At 36.1% G+C, this 16,773-nt stretch overlaps 1 protein-coding gene across 4 annotated transcripts in view; it reads left to right on the plus strand.

Moving 5' to 3' along the window:
* Window positions 1-16,773, plus strand: part of GSK3B (glycogen synthase kinase 3 beta) — a 200,281-nt gene that overhangs the window by 165,716 nt on the left and 17,792 nt on the right. For 3 of the 4 annotated variants that reach the window (XM_007181869.3, XM_007181868.3, XM_007181866.3), the window contains exons 9-10: window positions 2,273-2,311; window positions 5,097-5,283. In XM_007181869.3, the coding sequence (XP_007181931.1) occupies window positions 2,273-2,311; window positions 5,097-5,283 (226 nt within the window). The remainder of the gene's footprint in view (window positions 1-2,272; window positions 2,312-5,096; window positions 5,284-16,773) is intronic. The other variant, XM_007181867.3, reaches the window with a different exon arrangement.

The following is a 16,773-nucleotide window of genomic DNA, read 5'->3' on the forward strand; positions in this document are numbered from 1 at the left end:
TTCTTAATTAACTTGATTAATTAACATAATTAACTAGTCAGCAAATCCATGGCATTGTCTCACTTTTAGTCCTGTATTTAGGCTTACAAATTGCAAATAATTTTATATATTAGGGTTGCTCTTCAGGAGTGTTCATGGTGTATCAGTTTTTAACATTGGATGCTTGTGTATTTTGTGTATGACCAGAGAACAGTGTCTGTATTGTACATTTATCACAATGAAAACTTGGGAGGAGTAGCTGTTCGAAACAGGCACAGTACTTGTTCTGCATTCTACTTAGATTAATTATCATTGCCCATAGGCATTCTTACATTGCTCTGGTTGGCTGTTTAATACAGTGGAATTGTTGAAAGCTGATGCTATGAGAATCAACCATAGGCCTTGATGTGGTATATATGACCATTTATAAATGGTAATTTTAAGGGGCTTATGATTCAGTCATAACAATTAGCTCCAGGTTGATATTTGATGTTTGATGGCAAAAGTCTATTCTAGGACATGTAAAGGAGAAAAATACCTCTGTCCTTTCTGAGTTATCCAAATGCAAATTTATTTTGAATAACTCTTCTGTTAAGGACTCGTTTGCATTTGTTCAGTACCACAGAGAATTTATTTTGGAAAAAAATGAATTTTTTCTCTTAGTTTCTTCTATAGACTAGTATTTGTGATGAGAGTTTGTTTCAATTTAAGAAAATGAGTTGCTGCACAGGTGAGGTAGTATTTGAATCACTTAAAAGTTCATGTCAGTGTTTTGGTTCTTTTCAGTTTTTCCTTTCTCTTTTGTTTTCTTTCCTTCTTTTGTTTATTTTTTGCTTTGTTCTGTTTTGTTTTATTTATTTATTTTTGGTTTTAGTTTTTACAGGGGGTGTTTTGGGCTCTTCATGGCCTTGCTGACATTCTTGGCTGGCCATATTTAGTCTGCGCACTAATTGTTAGTTGGCCCAGTTGAGTCTTACTTTGTGCTCTCAGTTTTTTTAGTCTGGTTTTCTATTTTTGTCCACCTGGTTGTGTTTTAAGTTCATGAGAGATTTTTATCCTGATGGGCCGGATTTTAATCCGTGTACTAAATTTTAGTCTGCAGACTAAAAATAATCCGCGGATTATTTATTTTTGCAAAATATTTAATTCCCCCACTGGAAACTATCCTAAAAGAATGTTAAATTCTCTTAGAATAGCCAAGGGAATTCACAGCTACTGGTGAGGTCTGCCATTTTTTGTTCTCAATACCTAGACATAATAGACCCTACTACCTCCCTTTTGCATAATTGGCTCCGTTGTGCCTAGGTGTTGGTGTACATTACTATGCATGTCACCTATAACTGTGACCGTCCCTTAGTTGTATTGTTCATTGTATATATTTTTGTTTAGCTTTTGGTGGGTGAATTGGGCATATTTGCAGATGGAACTGTGTTGAATTTGTAGTGCTCAAAGATATAGAATTTTTTTCAGTGAGTTTTTCCAAAAAGAAAGAATGTTCATGATTTTTCCTAAGTAATGGGTGCAAGGGTATCAGGAGGCAAAGCCCACAATAGAAAAAGTAAGTTTATACCCGCACTCCTGAGGTGATATGTCAATTTCCTGAAGAGTCCTCTAAGATAATGAGAATGTCAGTAAATATCTCTTAGCAGGGAAGTCAATCCAAAATGAAGAATAATCCGCGGTGGCCTGATCCTTCTTAGCTCACACAAATTGAAAATATCTGGCTTGAAATCTATAGTAATATAAATTAAATATATTTATTACTTTTCTCTCATCACTAATAATTTAGAAAAAAATGTTTATACTGTGTACTGAAATTCATTAATAGAGAAAATTAGCAAATTGAGAACTCGTATCTTTAAAAGCAGTCTGATATGCCCCCTCCCAAGCCATGTCAATGGACAATGAATCCAGGTCGTAGAAGACCAAACACTTTACTTTGGGAACTTTACTTCTAGATTTCATTTTGATTTTAACTTTTTTTGGTTTTGTATTTTTTTAATAAACGCACTGGCATCGGAACATGATTAACTAAAATTAAAATGTTTCTTTACTGTGCCTCACCATTGCACAATCAAATTTTTTTGCATACACTGTGGTGAAATAATTTTTAAAACTTGGACTTGCTACTGTGGAGACTGATGTTTAAAGTTTATAACTGTATAAACATTTTCTATGTCCCCCCCCACACCATGGATTTCTTATAACATTGGATATATTTTTCCTTGCTGGACTATTCTCTTTTGGATTGACTTCCCCTGTTTGGATTATTTCACTGCATTCTCATCTTTAGGATTCGTCAGGAACAGGACATTTCACCTCAGGAGTTCGGGTATGTACTTAATTTTTTTTTCCCAAAATTTCAGGGCAGGTCTATAAAACTAGGGGGAAAACTTTTTTTGAAAGGCTAGTTATTCATTCTTGAAATGTAATAGTAAAAACAATGTAGGTAGCTGTGATTTCTGTTTTTACTCACTGTATGGTATAGGTTTTGCTTATAGTATATTTAGATTGTCAGTTTCCTGAGTGATTTATTGACATCTAATCCGAAGTTTAGGAGTTGAGGGGTTTAAAAATTATTATTTTTACAAGAATAAATATTGACAAAGATCCACAGAACCAAAGATTCCGAGTGTTAGGCAATTTAAATGAGTAAGGAATGAAAAGCAGCAGAAACTAAAAGTCAAGGACTTCCATGGCAGTACAGTGGTTAAGACTCTGTGTTTCCACTGAAGTGGGGACGGGTTCGATCCCTGGTTGGGGAAGTTCCGCATGCCGCGCATTGCGGCCAAAAAAAAAAAAAAAAAAAAGCCAAATCTCAATAGTTACTGGTTTCCTTTTCTTTAGACACAAACATAATTCAGAAGAGCTATTTCTAGTTTGGCCTGTAATTTTTGAAAGTTGCATGCTATCACACCCAGTCTTATGGTCAGAAATCTGGACTTTGGGTGCACTGGGTTTTGACCCCATATAATTTTCCGCTTAACTTTTATCCATAGATTACTGAACCAAGACTTTTCTCATCAAGAATCTCTCAAGGGGTTTAAATTAATAATGGATACATTTTTAAAAGGCAGGTTAAGTCTTGATTTTAGGCTCTTGGAATGAATTCTTTTCTTTATTGTTTTTAACTCTCTGATACTGTGAGTTAGGATTCCCTGGCAAGAATAAGCTAATATGTGTCTTAGTACCAACATGGATGGTCACTTGTAGCCAGTAAGAAACCAGAAAGATGTGGATGACTTTTTTTTTAATAATCAGAAATAAGCTTACAATACTGATTTATTAATAGCAATAACACAAAATTTTTTTTCATTTAAACTACACTCACTGTCTAGCTACCCTGCATTTAAATGTTAGAAGATATTTATTTCTGCTTTTGGTGGTGGTACTTTTAATTCTACTTATGTGTTACTATATTGGTGCAGAGACATTTTTATTAGACTAGCTAGGAAAATAAATCCATATGCTGTCAAATGCAAATTGCCCTCAGGGATAAAATATGTCAGTAGTGCTTAATATTTTTATGAAAAATTTTCTAAATATTTCCACTGATTATTTTCTTTCACACTTTGATTATGGTTCTGGCTGGGGAGCAAGAAAGGGGAAAATGACTAAGAACAGTGTAAGATCTAAACATTTCAAATAATACAGTAACTCCTTGACTGAGGCAAGTCAGATTACTCAAAAGAATAAAGATAAAGCAGTTTTTGACCTTAGAGAGAGGGTTTTCTAACAAGCCAAATAAATTAACTAAGGCCTTTAATATTTGGAAATAAATTTCTAATATCCTACCCAACCAATTTCTCAATTTCCATGGAAAATATCTTTATTAATAATAAACTTTGTATAAAAACAAAAGGAATAAAAAAAGATTTTCAGAGTAGAGTACTCTTATAAATAGTCTCTTATAACCTAATGAGTTCTGTAGTAGTAACCAGTTCTCCTGCTTTCAGCCTAGGCGAATAGCCAAGTGTTACATGAGCCTTTCTCTTAGGAAAACTTAAGCCTCCCACACTCCTCTGTGCCTTGTCACAATCTACATGTTCTTTCCTTACTTTTAGGTCTATTTCCCTCCATTTTTACACATCTCTTTCTCTTTATGTGTCTGTCCACCTCCACCACTGCCACTACTACACCTTCTGTTTGATTCTGTTTTCTTCCTATCAAGGGATATATGTTTCATTTTTCTTTAGTTTCAAAGGCTTTCTGTTCGTTTATTTGTTTTTCCCCTTCTGCTGTTATTCTTTAACTGTCCATAATTTAGAACACAGTATATTTTTCATAGTTTCATGTATTTATTAGGAGTTTTAAGACATAGATGAGTAGAAAGCTTTCTATTCCTTTCAGCAAATTTATTTATTTGCATTTTGTTTCAGTATAGCTTTCAATTTACTTTTTCTGTGAGTTAATAGCTCTTAATGAAAAATACATTTCTCTATTCCTGATTAAAACCCTAGAATATTTATTCAAATGAGAGTAAACTGGCCGTGTTCATGACAACAGCTACCTGAGAAAACAATTTTGGACATTTTACGACGTTCTGGATATTCAAGAATTTCTTCAAATAATAATAGTCTCTGCTTATTGAAGAGTTAATACCAAATCATTAATATTTATAGACCAAGAGTAAAACAGCTTTTCTTTTTTAAAAGATATTAATTGCCAAAATTTGAACAGTGCTGTCCATTATCCATAATCGTTGCTTAAAAAATCACACAAAAGAGGCAACCTTTTGTCTATTGCCACAGCAGTCAAAACTTTAAAATTAATTTTGTATTCTTCTAGTTGTGCTTGCCTCCAGAACCCAGGCTTTCTTTTGTGCCTGTCACATTTTGTGTGCATGTTTGATTGTACTGCTTTATGATTAGCATATATAGATTTTTTTCCATTTCCCCTAGTTTTTTCTCTGAGCTTTTCTCATATAGTCTTTAATTAGCAGTTCACATCACTGTGGTAAATCATATGCAGTTAACTCCTTTCATTCTAGAAGGTTCCTTTCACAAATGCAACCATGTTTTTGTACATGGTGGGAATTAACTCAGTACTCAGAGGATAATTTGCTAAGATTCTTACAAGGAAACATTAATTGTACCTTCTCTTTTTTTATGCTGTAGGTCTTCCGACCTCGAACTCCACCAGAGGCGATTGCACTATGTAGCCGTCTGCTGGAGTATACCCCAACTGCCCGATTGACACCACTGGAAGCTTGTGCACATTCATTTTTTGATGAATTACGGGACCCAAATGTCAAACTACCAAATGGGCGAGACACACCTGCACTCTTCAACTTCACCACTCAAGGTAACTCCTAACACTTAATTCTTTTACCATTTCTGGGAAAATTACAGATGTGTGTGAAGTGACACTCTGTTAATTAAATCTGTGTAGGATAAAAGTAGGCATATTAAGTACTTATGCAGGTAGAAAGCATCCTATCTAACCACTTATTAGGCTACCACTTGTATGGTTTTGAACAAAATAATGGCAGGTAAAAAGTTTCAAATAGGCATAGCTTCTCTAATTTTTAGCAGATTATGATAAATCTTGGCACTTGGAGAAGATATATAGAGATTTCACTGAGTGAGGTTTATCACTAGTAAGACTAACGTATAATTTAACCTTCAGCTTTGCATCTGAAACTTAGAATATTAAAATTTCTTGCTTCCCAAGGATTTATATCAAGTTTTTTTAACCTGGGAATAAATTGGTGGCTGTATTTTTGTAATTTTAGACATTATACAGAAGGGGAAAACTAGAGTCCTATAAACCCCTTCTTGGAACTTAATATAACTTTATATATAAGGGATGTAGAAGAGAAATTCTCATCCCTTCTGGGACTTGGCATCATCGCTGCTGAGAAAACACTGATTGGAAAACTAAGTTTGTGCATTGGTGGTTTCTAAAAAGCCCAGGGATAGTCATTTCTTCACCATTTCTGTGTTCATTTTTCATTCATTCATCAACCACACTGCCTCTGATGATATGATTTTCTTCCTAAACTGAACATTAAATGTGTACAATTCCCTATAGATAAAACAAGGAATAAATAGATTGCTTGTTTTGATTGATTAGTCAAGCTAAAAATGTAGAAGGGGGATGGAGAGCTTTCTGTGATGAGGAAATAGATATATTTCCTTTATTATAAAGCCCAATTTTTCCCCCATATTTAAACTTTTCTAAAATTGATTGTGGAAAAATGCGCTGCTTAAACTTTAGATTTGGGACATCTAAGTTGCTAGTAAAATAGACCTGGATGATTCAGTTGACTATAATCTTAAGCTGTCACTATTATGTAATGCTGGCAATGCTGATGTAGTCTACATTCATCTAAGAAAAATGTTCAGGTATCCTGGGACTATTAATTTTGACTAGGGCTGATCAGAAATCATTTGGAATGTTGTTTTAAGTCCTGGCTATGCCTCTCTAAGAAGAATGTTAATGAATGCCAGGTAGGGTATACAAAGGAGCAGAATTGGATATAGAGCCTGGAAAAGTGAAGACTTAAGGGACTCCTGAGAAAAATACCTCAGATAAAGACCTCAGCCCCTGGCATAAATAGAGACTAAATAATATTACTGATGAATCAATAAAGAAGTTTTCAACTGGTAATAGTGGAACAAGCTGTTTTCAGAATATTGATCTGTATATCAGGGAAAAGCTGGATGATGTCAAATATTGTAGATAAGATGATTCCGATTTGGCAGAAGGTTAGACTGGGAGACTCTTGGCCTCTTCCAGAACAGAAATTCATTGATTCCATGTCATACAAGTTTTAGACCTCTTGAGAAAATAAATTTTATTTTTAATTCTTACTGCTTTTGTTTTAATCGAGTAATACATGTAGATGGAAGAAAATGTTGAAAATGCAGAGGAAGTAGAGAAAATTAAAATCACAATCCCGAAGTAATTACTTTTAGCGTTCAAAATAATCACTTTTAGCATTTTATGGTGTAACTCTTTTCAATCTTTTTTCTAATGCTAAAGCTGGTAATCCTTGAATATAAAGTGATCCTCTATTTTCCCATGTAGAAGATCCCAAAAGGGTTCTTTTTGTTAACTTGAATATATTTAAAATTATATATTATATAAAGTTAATATTAGGTTAGGAATTTTTTTTACATCTCAAATTTCATAAAACAATTTTTTTCAAACTCTATATGCATCTTTTACATCTGTGTCTTTGTTATCAGTAGAGCTACTTTTTGAACCATCTATATAGGTTTTTAGGTTACATCACCTGAAGTTTTTAATATGAAGAACTTTTTGAATCTGTCTGAGACCACCATTGGAAATTCTACATGTATCCATTTACATAACATGATACATTGTTTTCCTTTTTGTACTGTAGGTATATGTTTATTGTCTGCATAATATAATTATTTAGTGGATTGCTTTTTAAAGTGGTATCTAAAAGGCTTTTGTATGCAGTGACATCCAGTGGAACTGTGGAGTCTTGACATCAGAAACTACTAAGTCAGTGCTAAATTTCATTTTTTTAAATTTATTTATTTATTTATTTATTTATTTATTTTTGGCTGGGTTGGATCTTTGTTGCTGCGCGAGGACCTTCTCTAGTTGTGGCGAGCGGGGGCCACTCTTCGTTGCGGTGCGCGGGCTTCTCATTGCAGTGGCTTCCCTTGTTGCAGAGCACGGGCTCTAGGCGTGCGGGCTTCAGTAGTTGTGGCTCGTGGGCTCAGTAGTTGTGGCTCGCAGGCTCCAGAGCGCAGGCTCAGTAGTTGTGGCGCACGGGCCTAGTTGCTCCGCGGCATGTGGGATCCTCCCGGACCAGGGCTTGAACCCGTGCCCCCCGCATTGGCAGGCGGATTCTTAACCACTGCGCCACCAGGGAAGCCCCAGTGTGCTAAATTTCTTTACCTCTTTTTTTACCATTTTTGTCAGGTAACTTTAAAGTTTCCCAAATTTTGAAGGGAACCTTGATTGAGTTTTTTCTCATGCTAAGTATCTTCTCCAGCAAGTACTTTGTTTCTCAGAATACACAAATCAAGACAGCCCCTTGTCAAGTGAACAACTTGGTAGAAACTCAAATGCATACAAGATGATATTTATGATGGATACATTTTGGAGAATAATTCTCCTTAAATTGAGACATATTTTGATACATACTCTTCAATGTGCGTGTGCACCTGTATGTGTTGATTGAAAATGAGATGCTGCTTAAACCTTTCTTTGATCAGATTTAAAAATCCAGGATTCAGCTTCACTGTTACCATGCACCATTTTCGAAGTAATTACATTTGATTCTTTAGTCACTGGCTAACAATTTTCTATTATTACTAAGAAAATAAAATTTAAAACAACTAGGTTTGTTATTTTATGAATTTCTAAACTTTTTTAAAAACTGAGATAAAATTCACATAACATAAGATGAACCATTTTAAAGTAAACAATCCAGTGGTGTTTAATACATTCACAGTGTTGTGCAGCTATCACCTCTGTCAAATTCCAAAACATTTTCATTGCTCCTGAAGAAAACTCCGTACCCATTAAGCACTCAGTCTCCATTAATCCCTCCTTCAGCCCTTGGCAGCCACCAGTCTGCTTTCTGTCTCTATAGATTTACCTATTCCGGGTATTTCATATGATGGAATCACATAATGTGAGACCTTTTGTGTCTGGCTTCTTTCACTTAACATGTTTTCAGGGCTCACCCATGTTGTAGCATGTATCAGTATTTCATTCCTTTTTATGGCAGAATAATATTTCATTATATCATTTCTTAATCAGTTCAGGCAACTATTAACAAAATACCATAGACTAGGTGGATTAAGCAGCAAACATTTATTTATTTTTTAAACGTCTTTATTGGAGTATAATTGCTTTACAATGGTGTGTTAGTTTCTGCCTTATAACAAAGTGAATCAGCTATGCATATACATATATCCCCATATCTCCTCCCTCTTGCGTCTCCCTCCCATCCTCCCTATCCCACCCCTCTAGGTGATCACAAAGCACCGAGCTGATCTCCCTGTGCTATGTGGCTGCTTCCCACTAGCTATCTATTTTACATTTGGTAGTGTATATATGTCAATGCCACTCTCTCACTTCTTCCCAGCTTACCCTTCCCCCTCCCCGTGTCCTCAAGTCCATTCTCTACGTCTGCGTCTTTATTCCTGTCCTGCCCCTAGGTTCTTCAGAACCAATTTTTTTTTTAGATTCCATATATATGTGTTAGCATACGATGTTTGTTTTTCTTTTTCTGACTCACTTCACTCTGTATGACAGACTCTAGGTCCATCCACCTCACTACAAATAACTCAATTTTGTTTCTTTTATGGCTGAGTAATATTCCATTGTATGTATGTACCACATCTTCTTTATCCATTCATCTGTCGATGGACACTTAGGTTTAAGCAGCAAACATTTATCTCTCACGGTCCTGGAGGCTGGGAACATCAAGATCAAGATGCCGGCAAATTCAGTGTTCAGCAAAGGCCCACTTCCTGGTTTGCAGATGGCTACTTTCTTGCTCATACGGTGAAGAGAGATCACCTCTCTTGTGTCGCTTCTTATAAGGCCACTAATCCCATTCATGAGGGTTCTACCCTCATGACCAAATTTCCTCCCAAAGGCTCCACTTCCAGATACCATCACATTGTGGATTAGGGCTTCAGCATATGAAGTTTAAGGGGATACAAACCTTCAGTCCATAGCATAGGGACATACCACATTTTGTTTATCCATTCATGTACTGATGGACATTTGATTTGTTTCTACCTTCTGGCTATTGTGAATAGTGCTGCTATGACCATTGTGTACAAGTATGAATTTTTTTGGATACTTGTTTTCAGTTTTTTTGAGTCATATGGTATTTCTATGTTTAATTTCTTGAGGAACCACCAAACCATTTTGCACAATGGCTTGCACATTTTACATTCCTACCAGCAATGTTACAAGGGTCCCCATTTCTTCACATCCTCACAAATACTTGTCTTCCTTTTTTTTTTTTAATAGCCGTCTCAGTGGGTGTGAAGTGGTATCTCATTTGATCCTAAGGCTTACTGCAATATAATGATTTAGAACCTGGTAAATACTATTTACCTGTTCTTTAATAAATTGTGTTCATAAGACAGATTAACATGAAAGTAAATTGGCTTAGATTTTAGAATATGGTCTCTAAAATATTGGAAGGAGTTTTGTGAGTGGGCAGTTTTCATATTGTCAAATAATAGAATCAACTAAAGTAAAGAAAAGGCTCACTTTAAAGAGTAAATAATTTAATTCAGACTTTGTTCACACATATCTAATAGTTATAAGTTTTTAAAAAGGAATGAAGAATGTTTTATTTTGATATTTCAACTTTTTATATTTGCCCAGAATATCAAACATAAATATGACTCTGTGTATGTCTGAATGTGCATATGACTTTGAGGAGTTGAAGAATATGTGTATACATGGATGTGGTATATGTAGACGTGGCATGCAATCTCTGTGGCTGTCAGACTCTTTATGTGATTCTGTGGATATCAGTGAAAAGGATGTGCATGAATCTTTGTACCTCTTCGAATGGGCCCTGTGAATATATCCTTGAATTGGTTTTTCATAAAACTCAATGTATTAAGTTGAACATGACATCATTTTGTAATATGGCCCTTCTTTATTAAAGTTGTTAAATGCTGCCCTGTCTTAGCAGCCATTCTGAAACTGGGCTATGATCACTTAGTAGTACTTTCTCCCTATCCTTCTAGATCACTATTATACTTGAACAGTGTTTCCATATAAGGACACAGCTGTCCAGGAAAGAGGTGCTACTTGATGTCAACAATTTGTGTTATTTCTGTTTGATCCTCCCTATTCTGATTTTGGAGCAGTCTTTGCAAATAGTCATCTTATTTACTAAGGCAAAGATGTAACTGTTGTGCAGATGCAACTTTAAAGCACATACTAATTAATAGCAATTAATGGATGATCAGAATAAAACTGGCTAATTCAAGAGAATGAAGAAGGAGAACTGACTTTCCAGTTGGTTGTATAGCTAGAGAGAGTGCAGAGATAGGAAACGTGGGGGCAGAGGTAGGGGGGGATGGAGGGTGTCATTAGTGAGGTTCTGCTGTATGTAGGTAGAATAAAACCCTCCTCCATCCTTACAGCAAATTTTCAGTGAAGTCTATACTATTTTCCCCAGATAAACTAAAGGTAATCCCTGATCTACATATAGTAGGTGCTCAATGACTGTTTGAGTGATTGATACCTGCTACTTTAAATACACACAGTATTTATTAATTCATGCAACCTGTACTTATTGGGCATTTCTAATGTTCCCTCTAGTTGTTGGTACTGTTGTTTTAATTAGTCAAGTAAACCTACCATATGAACAGAACTATGAAGATTAAACACTTGAGTAGAATATAGTAAAGCTTATAGCTAACTACAATTTGATGTTTGTTACTGTGCCATGAGTAAATAGCCATAAATGTTAATTAATATTACTTTCATATAATCAAAACAAGTGTTTCTGTGATCAGCTAGAGGGAGAAGAGAGGTGAACAGATATGGGACAGAAAACTTTGAGATCCTTCTGACCTTCTGGATCCATAACTATTACACCTCTCTTTTTTTCTGGCACTGGGGCTTCTGTGTTCTAGGATCCCCTGACTGACAGTATTACCTGCATCTAGGCATTGGAAACCAGGACAGACCTTTAGCATACCATACCCTTCTTTCCCTTTCCCTCAGTAATTGGATCTCAAAGGTTGAACATAACTTAATCAGGCCTTAGGAATCAAATAGAATCAGGAAATCCCAACAGAGATCGATTTTCTCTTTGTTTACGAATTCCTTACCTATTCCAAGACTGGAATATACTGGAAATAGGTAGTTTTGTATGTTTAAAGATGTGTCTCCAGTTAATTCCACCACACACATCCCCAGTTCCAATTTTCTAGCCTAATTTTATGAGATTTTACCAAGTAAAATTATTTTAGTGAACATTGTCCCCCTGAGGGCATTGGATAGGATGGGGGTTGGGCAGGTGTAAGTAAAGATTATCAACTGTTTACATTAGTGTGACTTAGTTTGAAGAGTCTACTGCTCTGCCACTTAGCTGGGTTATCTGACGGAATGATAGTTTTGTGGGGGAACAAGGAGGAAGAGTGGCGTATTGGTTAGGCCAGAAGAAGGGGGGACTGCTTAAATGAGAGTTAAAACAGAATATTTGGAGCATTCAGAAAACAGCATGCAAACTCAGGCAGACAACGGATGTCTTGGGATACAGGGACAAGAGTATCCGGACATGAGGAAAACAGTGATGAGACAGCAAAGGGGCTCCAGAAATCAAGTGAAAAAAAAAAACAGTAAAAGGAAGAGTAAGAGAAAAGCAAAGGGAATGGGGGAAGGATCAGAGAAAGAGATTTTTTTTAATGAGTTTAGGACTGTGTTAAAGAAAAGGGAGTGATGAAAACAGGGGCTGAGGACAAGTTGGGGGTGGGCAACAAAAGCAAGTGTTACAGAAGGCCAGCTTACCAAAGGGTTATACTTCTTCATCTGAAAGCAGTAGACTACTTATTTATAAAATCTGTTGTAACTCATTATTTGTGATAATTAGGAGGCTCCATATCTTTATAGCAATGATTTTTAAACCAGTTTTTTTGTTATGAAATAGTGATATGCATAAATATGGTCAGCCCACCTGCTTACCTGGCTTTCTATATCCTGGGCATTTTCTTCTAGCCTGTCTTACCCTCAGCCACATCTAAAGTGGACATAGTATATCACAACATTGTTAATGGGCTATACTCCAATATAAAGTAAAAAGTTAAAAAAATAAATAAAGTGGACATAGTGTTTCAACCACCTTGAGGTAATGAAGTATCTTCTAATATTCTAACCTTGAGTAGGGACTTTTTGGTTTTAGATTTATTATAATTTACAATAGCAAGAATAAATTTACATAAGATAGGAACTCTTGATTTATATGTAGGATATGAATCAAATCCTAAAGAGAAACTCAAACTGCTCTCACTTGCAGTGCCCCTCTTTTTTTTTTTTTTTTTTTAACTGAACTATAAACCTTTCACGTGGCTATCCCTGTTTTTCTATTGTGTTCTTCTGGGTGAAAAAATGGCTATAAAAGATCTTGATAAATGGACTTGAGGAAATTTGGGTATAAATAAAAGGATTATTCTAATAAATAAATGAGAGATGGAGCTGTTTATACTTATCAAAAGAATTGGTATCAGAATTATTCTTTAATATTTTATGAATAATTTAGAAGAGGAAAATATCGAGGTAAGCTGTACTCTTCTAGGTATTGAAAGCTAAACCAAGGAAGTACACAAGGGAGAGCTTAGGAAATTCATGAGTGCCAGTAAGAGGGGGCAGGTTAGTTTTAGTTCCGGCAACTAGAGTACTACTGACATACAGTGTTGACTGTATTCGAAATTTTAGGATCTAAATTATCAATTATTTATGAGGATTATTTTCCCTTTCCCTGAGATTTCAGTGTCTCTGCTGCCTCGACTGTACTACTGGAGAGAATGTGGAATGTTATAGGAACAAACAATGAAAAACTAATGTCTGGACTTAAAGTTCTGTGTGTAGTTTGGACAGATACACTTCCAGGAAGACCAGAATACTGGTGGTATGTGATTTATAACCAAGGCAATAAAGATATGCAGTATTGCATATGGAGTAAGTCAGACCTAAAGTCTCCTTCCCAGTCTCTCTCTAACTAGGTGCAGATCTTGGCCAAGACACTATCTCTGAGTTTACTAATTTAAAAAGATGAGGTAGTTGGATTAAAGGATATTCAAAGACACATACAGCTCCAAAATTCTGATTGTAAAAATGTTGACTCCAGAAAGACAAAGAAAAAATGAGAAATAAAGCTAAAAACAGAGAGCATGAAAGGGTAAGATATGTAAAATCATGGTATAAATGGACACAAAAAAAAACCACAAACTGGTTCCTGCAGAATTCAACATAAATGCTACACTTATTACATTTCATCAAGAATGGAGTTCTAAGATTTTCAGGTTACTAAAGCTTATTCTTTTTAATCACCAGGACTTTCAAAATACTAACATTTTGCTAGATAACTTGTAAATGTATCATTACTGTAAATGTAGTACACAAAATGCATTATGTAGTACACAGTGCATTACTATAAATGTAGTACACAAATGCATTACTATAAATGTAGTACACAATGCATTACTATAAATGTAGTACACACCTTTTTGGGTGACTGGTATAAATTGTGATGCTCCCTCTTGGGCAGTTCCAAGGCAAAGTAGTCATGGGTTTCTACAGGTATCATGTAGTCCGCACATGAAACATTGCTAATATTACCAAGCAGCAGGAGCAAGCCTTGTAATTTGTTTACTGTTTGTCTGATCTTCTGATTAGTTTAGTATTTGTTTACTTTTCTGAATGAGTATGGAGTATGTAGTCAACGTTAGGAACTTGGTCAGAGATTTCCTGGGCCCTTTGAAATTGTTAGGAGAGAAACAGTTGTAATGGGGTTATTTGTTCATCTAAAAAAAATATATCCAAACAAGCAACATTAGAATTCAGTGTGTAAGATCAAGGTTCACCATCCTAACATTTGAATTACTCCTCAAAAAAAAAGTACCATGCCATTGTTAAGTCATTTTCTGTGAATAGGAAAAAAAATAGCAGTTTTAACTGTATAGACAACCACTGGCAATTTTCATTTATTCTTAAGAGACCTGATACACACATGAAAACCTCAGACTACTTATAGAAGAAAAAGAAAGTTTGCCTCTTGTAGTGACTCCTTTTGGGGGTCTGTATGTTGAGCCCTTTCAAAGATAACAAAGAAAGAAGATTTCCTTCTACCTTATGACTAGTATTTTATTATCACTGTAAGAGGTCTAGTTAATAAAGCGTTGATTTCTTCCTTCTGGTTTGTACATTGATTGCTATTCTCAAATTTATCCTCAGCTTTCACACAACACAGTTTGAACAAACATATATACCTCTTCCCACCCCTACTCCTATCCCCCACCCCTGCAAATTAAAAACAAAAACCCGCCCTTTCTTATCAATAAATTTAGAAATCTTATATTTGGAAGAAGAGAAACTTTTTTTTTTTTTTTAATTTTTTATTTATTTATTTATTTATTTATTTATTTATTTATTTATTTATTTATTTATTTTTGGCTGTGTTGGGTCTTTGGTTCGTGCGAGGGCTTTCTCCAGTTGCGGCAAGTGGGGGCCACTCTTCATCGCGGTGCGGGGACCGCTCTTCATCGCGGTGCGCGGGCCTTTCACTATCGCGGCCCCTCCCGTCGCGGGGCACAGGCTCCAGAAGCGCAGGCTCAGCAGCCGTGGCTCACCGGCCCAGCCGCTCCGCGGCATGTGGGATCCTCCCAGACCAGGGCTCGAACCCGTGTCTCCTGCATTAGCAGGCAGATTCTCAACCACTGCGCCACCAGGGAAGCCCTGGAAGAAGAGAAACTTTAAGGGAAGCTTCAGGTTTCTCCAAAACAACTAGATGTAGGTTCTGTTCTTGTTTTTAACATTTAAAAAGATTGCTTAACTTACAGTGGTTTTTTCATGGGAATTTTTCTTCTATAGTTTTTAGTGTCAACAGTGCAGCAAAATTTATTTAAATGAGTTTGGTTAACCTTTTGGTTGGTTGATACCTCTCTTGGTTGGCTTATTGATAGCTATTTTTAAATTCATTTTACTTTTGTTTGGATTGTGCGTTATGTTTTGATGGTGGACCACATAATGATTGATACACCATCAAAACATTCATAATGTTTCCTCATAAACTACTATGTGATTTTTTTTTAATGAGTAGTTTTATGGCATCTTCAATTGGTTGAAGAAATCCTTGTCATGCATGAAGTTTTCTAAAACATTCTGGAACCTGTTGCCATTTTGTTTGAACCATGTCTCTGGAGTAATGCAGTCTCTTATTCTTCCCACCTCTTTTCCATAGCTAGACCCACTTTTATATTATGGGCTTCCTTGTTTCCTTAATAATCTCCCTGCTCTCAAGCCTCACACATATATTTAGTGAATAAATGTTAACTTTTCATTTTCAATCTCTTCTACACTCCATATTCTCTGCCTTTAAGAATACATATACTGGGACTTCCCTGGTGACACAGTGGTTAAGAATCCACCTGCCAATGCAGGGGACACGGGTTCGAGCCCTGGTCCAGGAAGATCCCACATGCTACGGAGCAGCCAAGCCCGTGTGCCACAACTACTGAGCCTGCGCTCTAGAGCCTGTATGCAACAACTACTGAAGCCCAAGCGCCTAGAGCCCATGCTCCGCAACAAGAGAAGCCACCACAATGAGAAGCCCACGCACCGCAACGAAGAGTTGCCCCGCTCACTGCAACTAGAGAAAGCCCGCGCACAGCAATGAAGACCCAACATGGCCAATCAATCAATCAATAAAATTTAAAGAAAAAAAGAATACATATACTTTCCCTGATTCTAAAAATGTCTATTGCTTTGCTCTTTCTGTCATCCAAAATGCCATCTTTTTTTTTTGCTTTCTTTCAGTGCATTTTGTATCCATACTCATTGCCTCCGTTTCCTTACTATTCAGTGCCATGGATAGACAGGGAGATTGGGAGTAGGTTGTAATTGTTACATGCAAAAAAAAAAAAAATTACAAGCATTTTGGACTACTTGTGACAGCCCACAGAAGTGCCCATAGTCTCTCCCCACAAAAGGGACAGACTTGCAGTGTAGAAAACAGTGCTGTAATACATGGAGGCTTCCTCATTCACACAAGCAAAAGCTGTGACAGTTAGCAAGCTCTCTGAAGTGGAGAAGAGCTAATGGATG

Source organism: Balaenoptera acutorostrata, chromosome 4 (assembly GCF_949987535.1).
Source record: "Balaenoptera acutorostrata chromosome 4, mBalAcu1.1, whole genome shotgun sequence".
In the NCBI taxonomy this organism is placed as follows: domain Eukaryota; kingdom Metazoa; phylum Chordata; class Mammalia; order Artiodactyla; family Balaenopteridae; genus Balaenoptera; species Balaenoptera acutorostrata.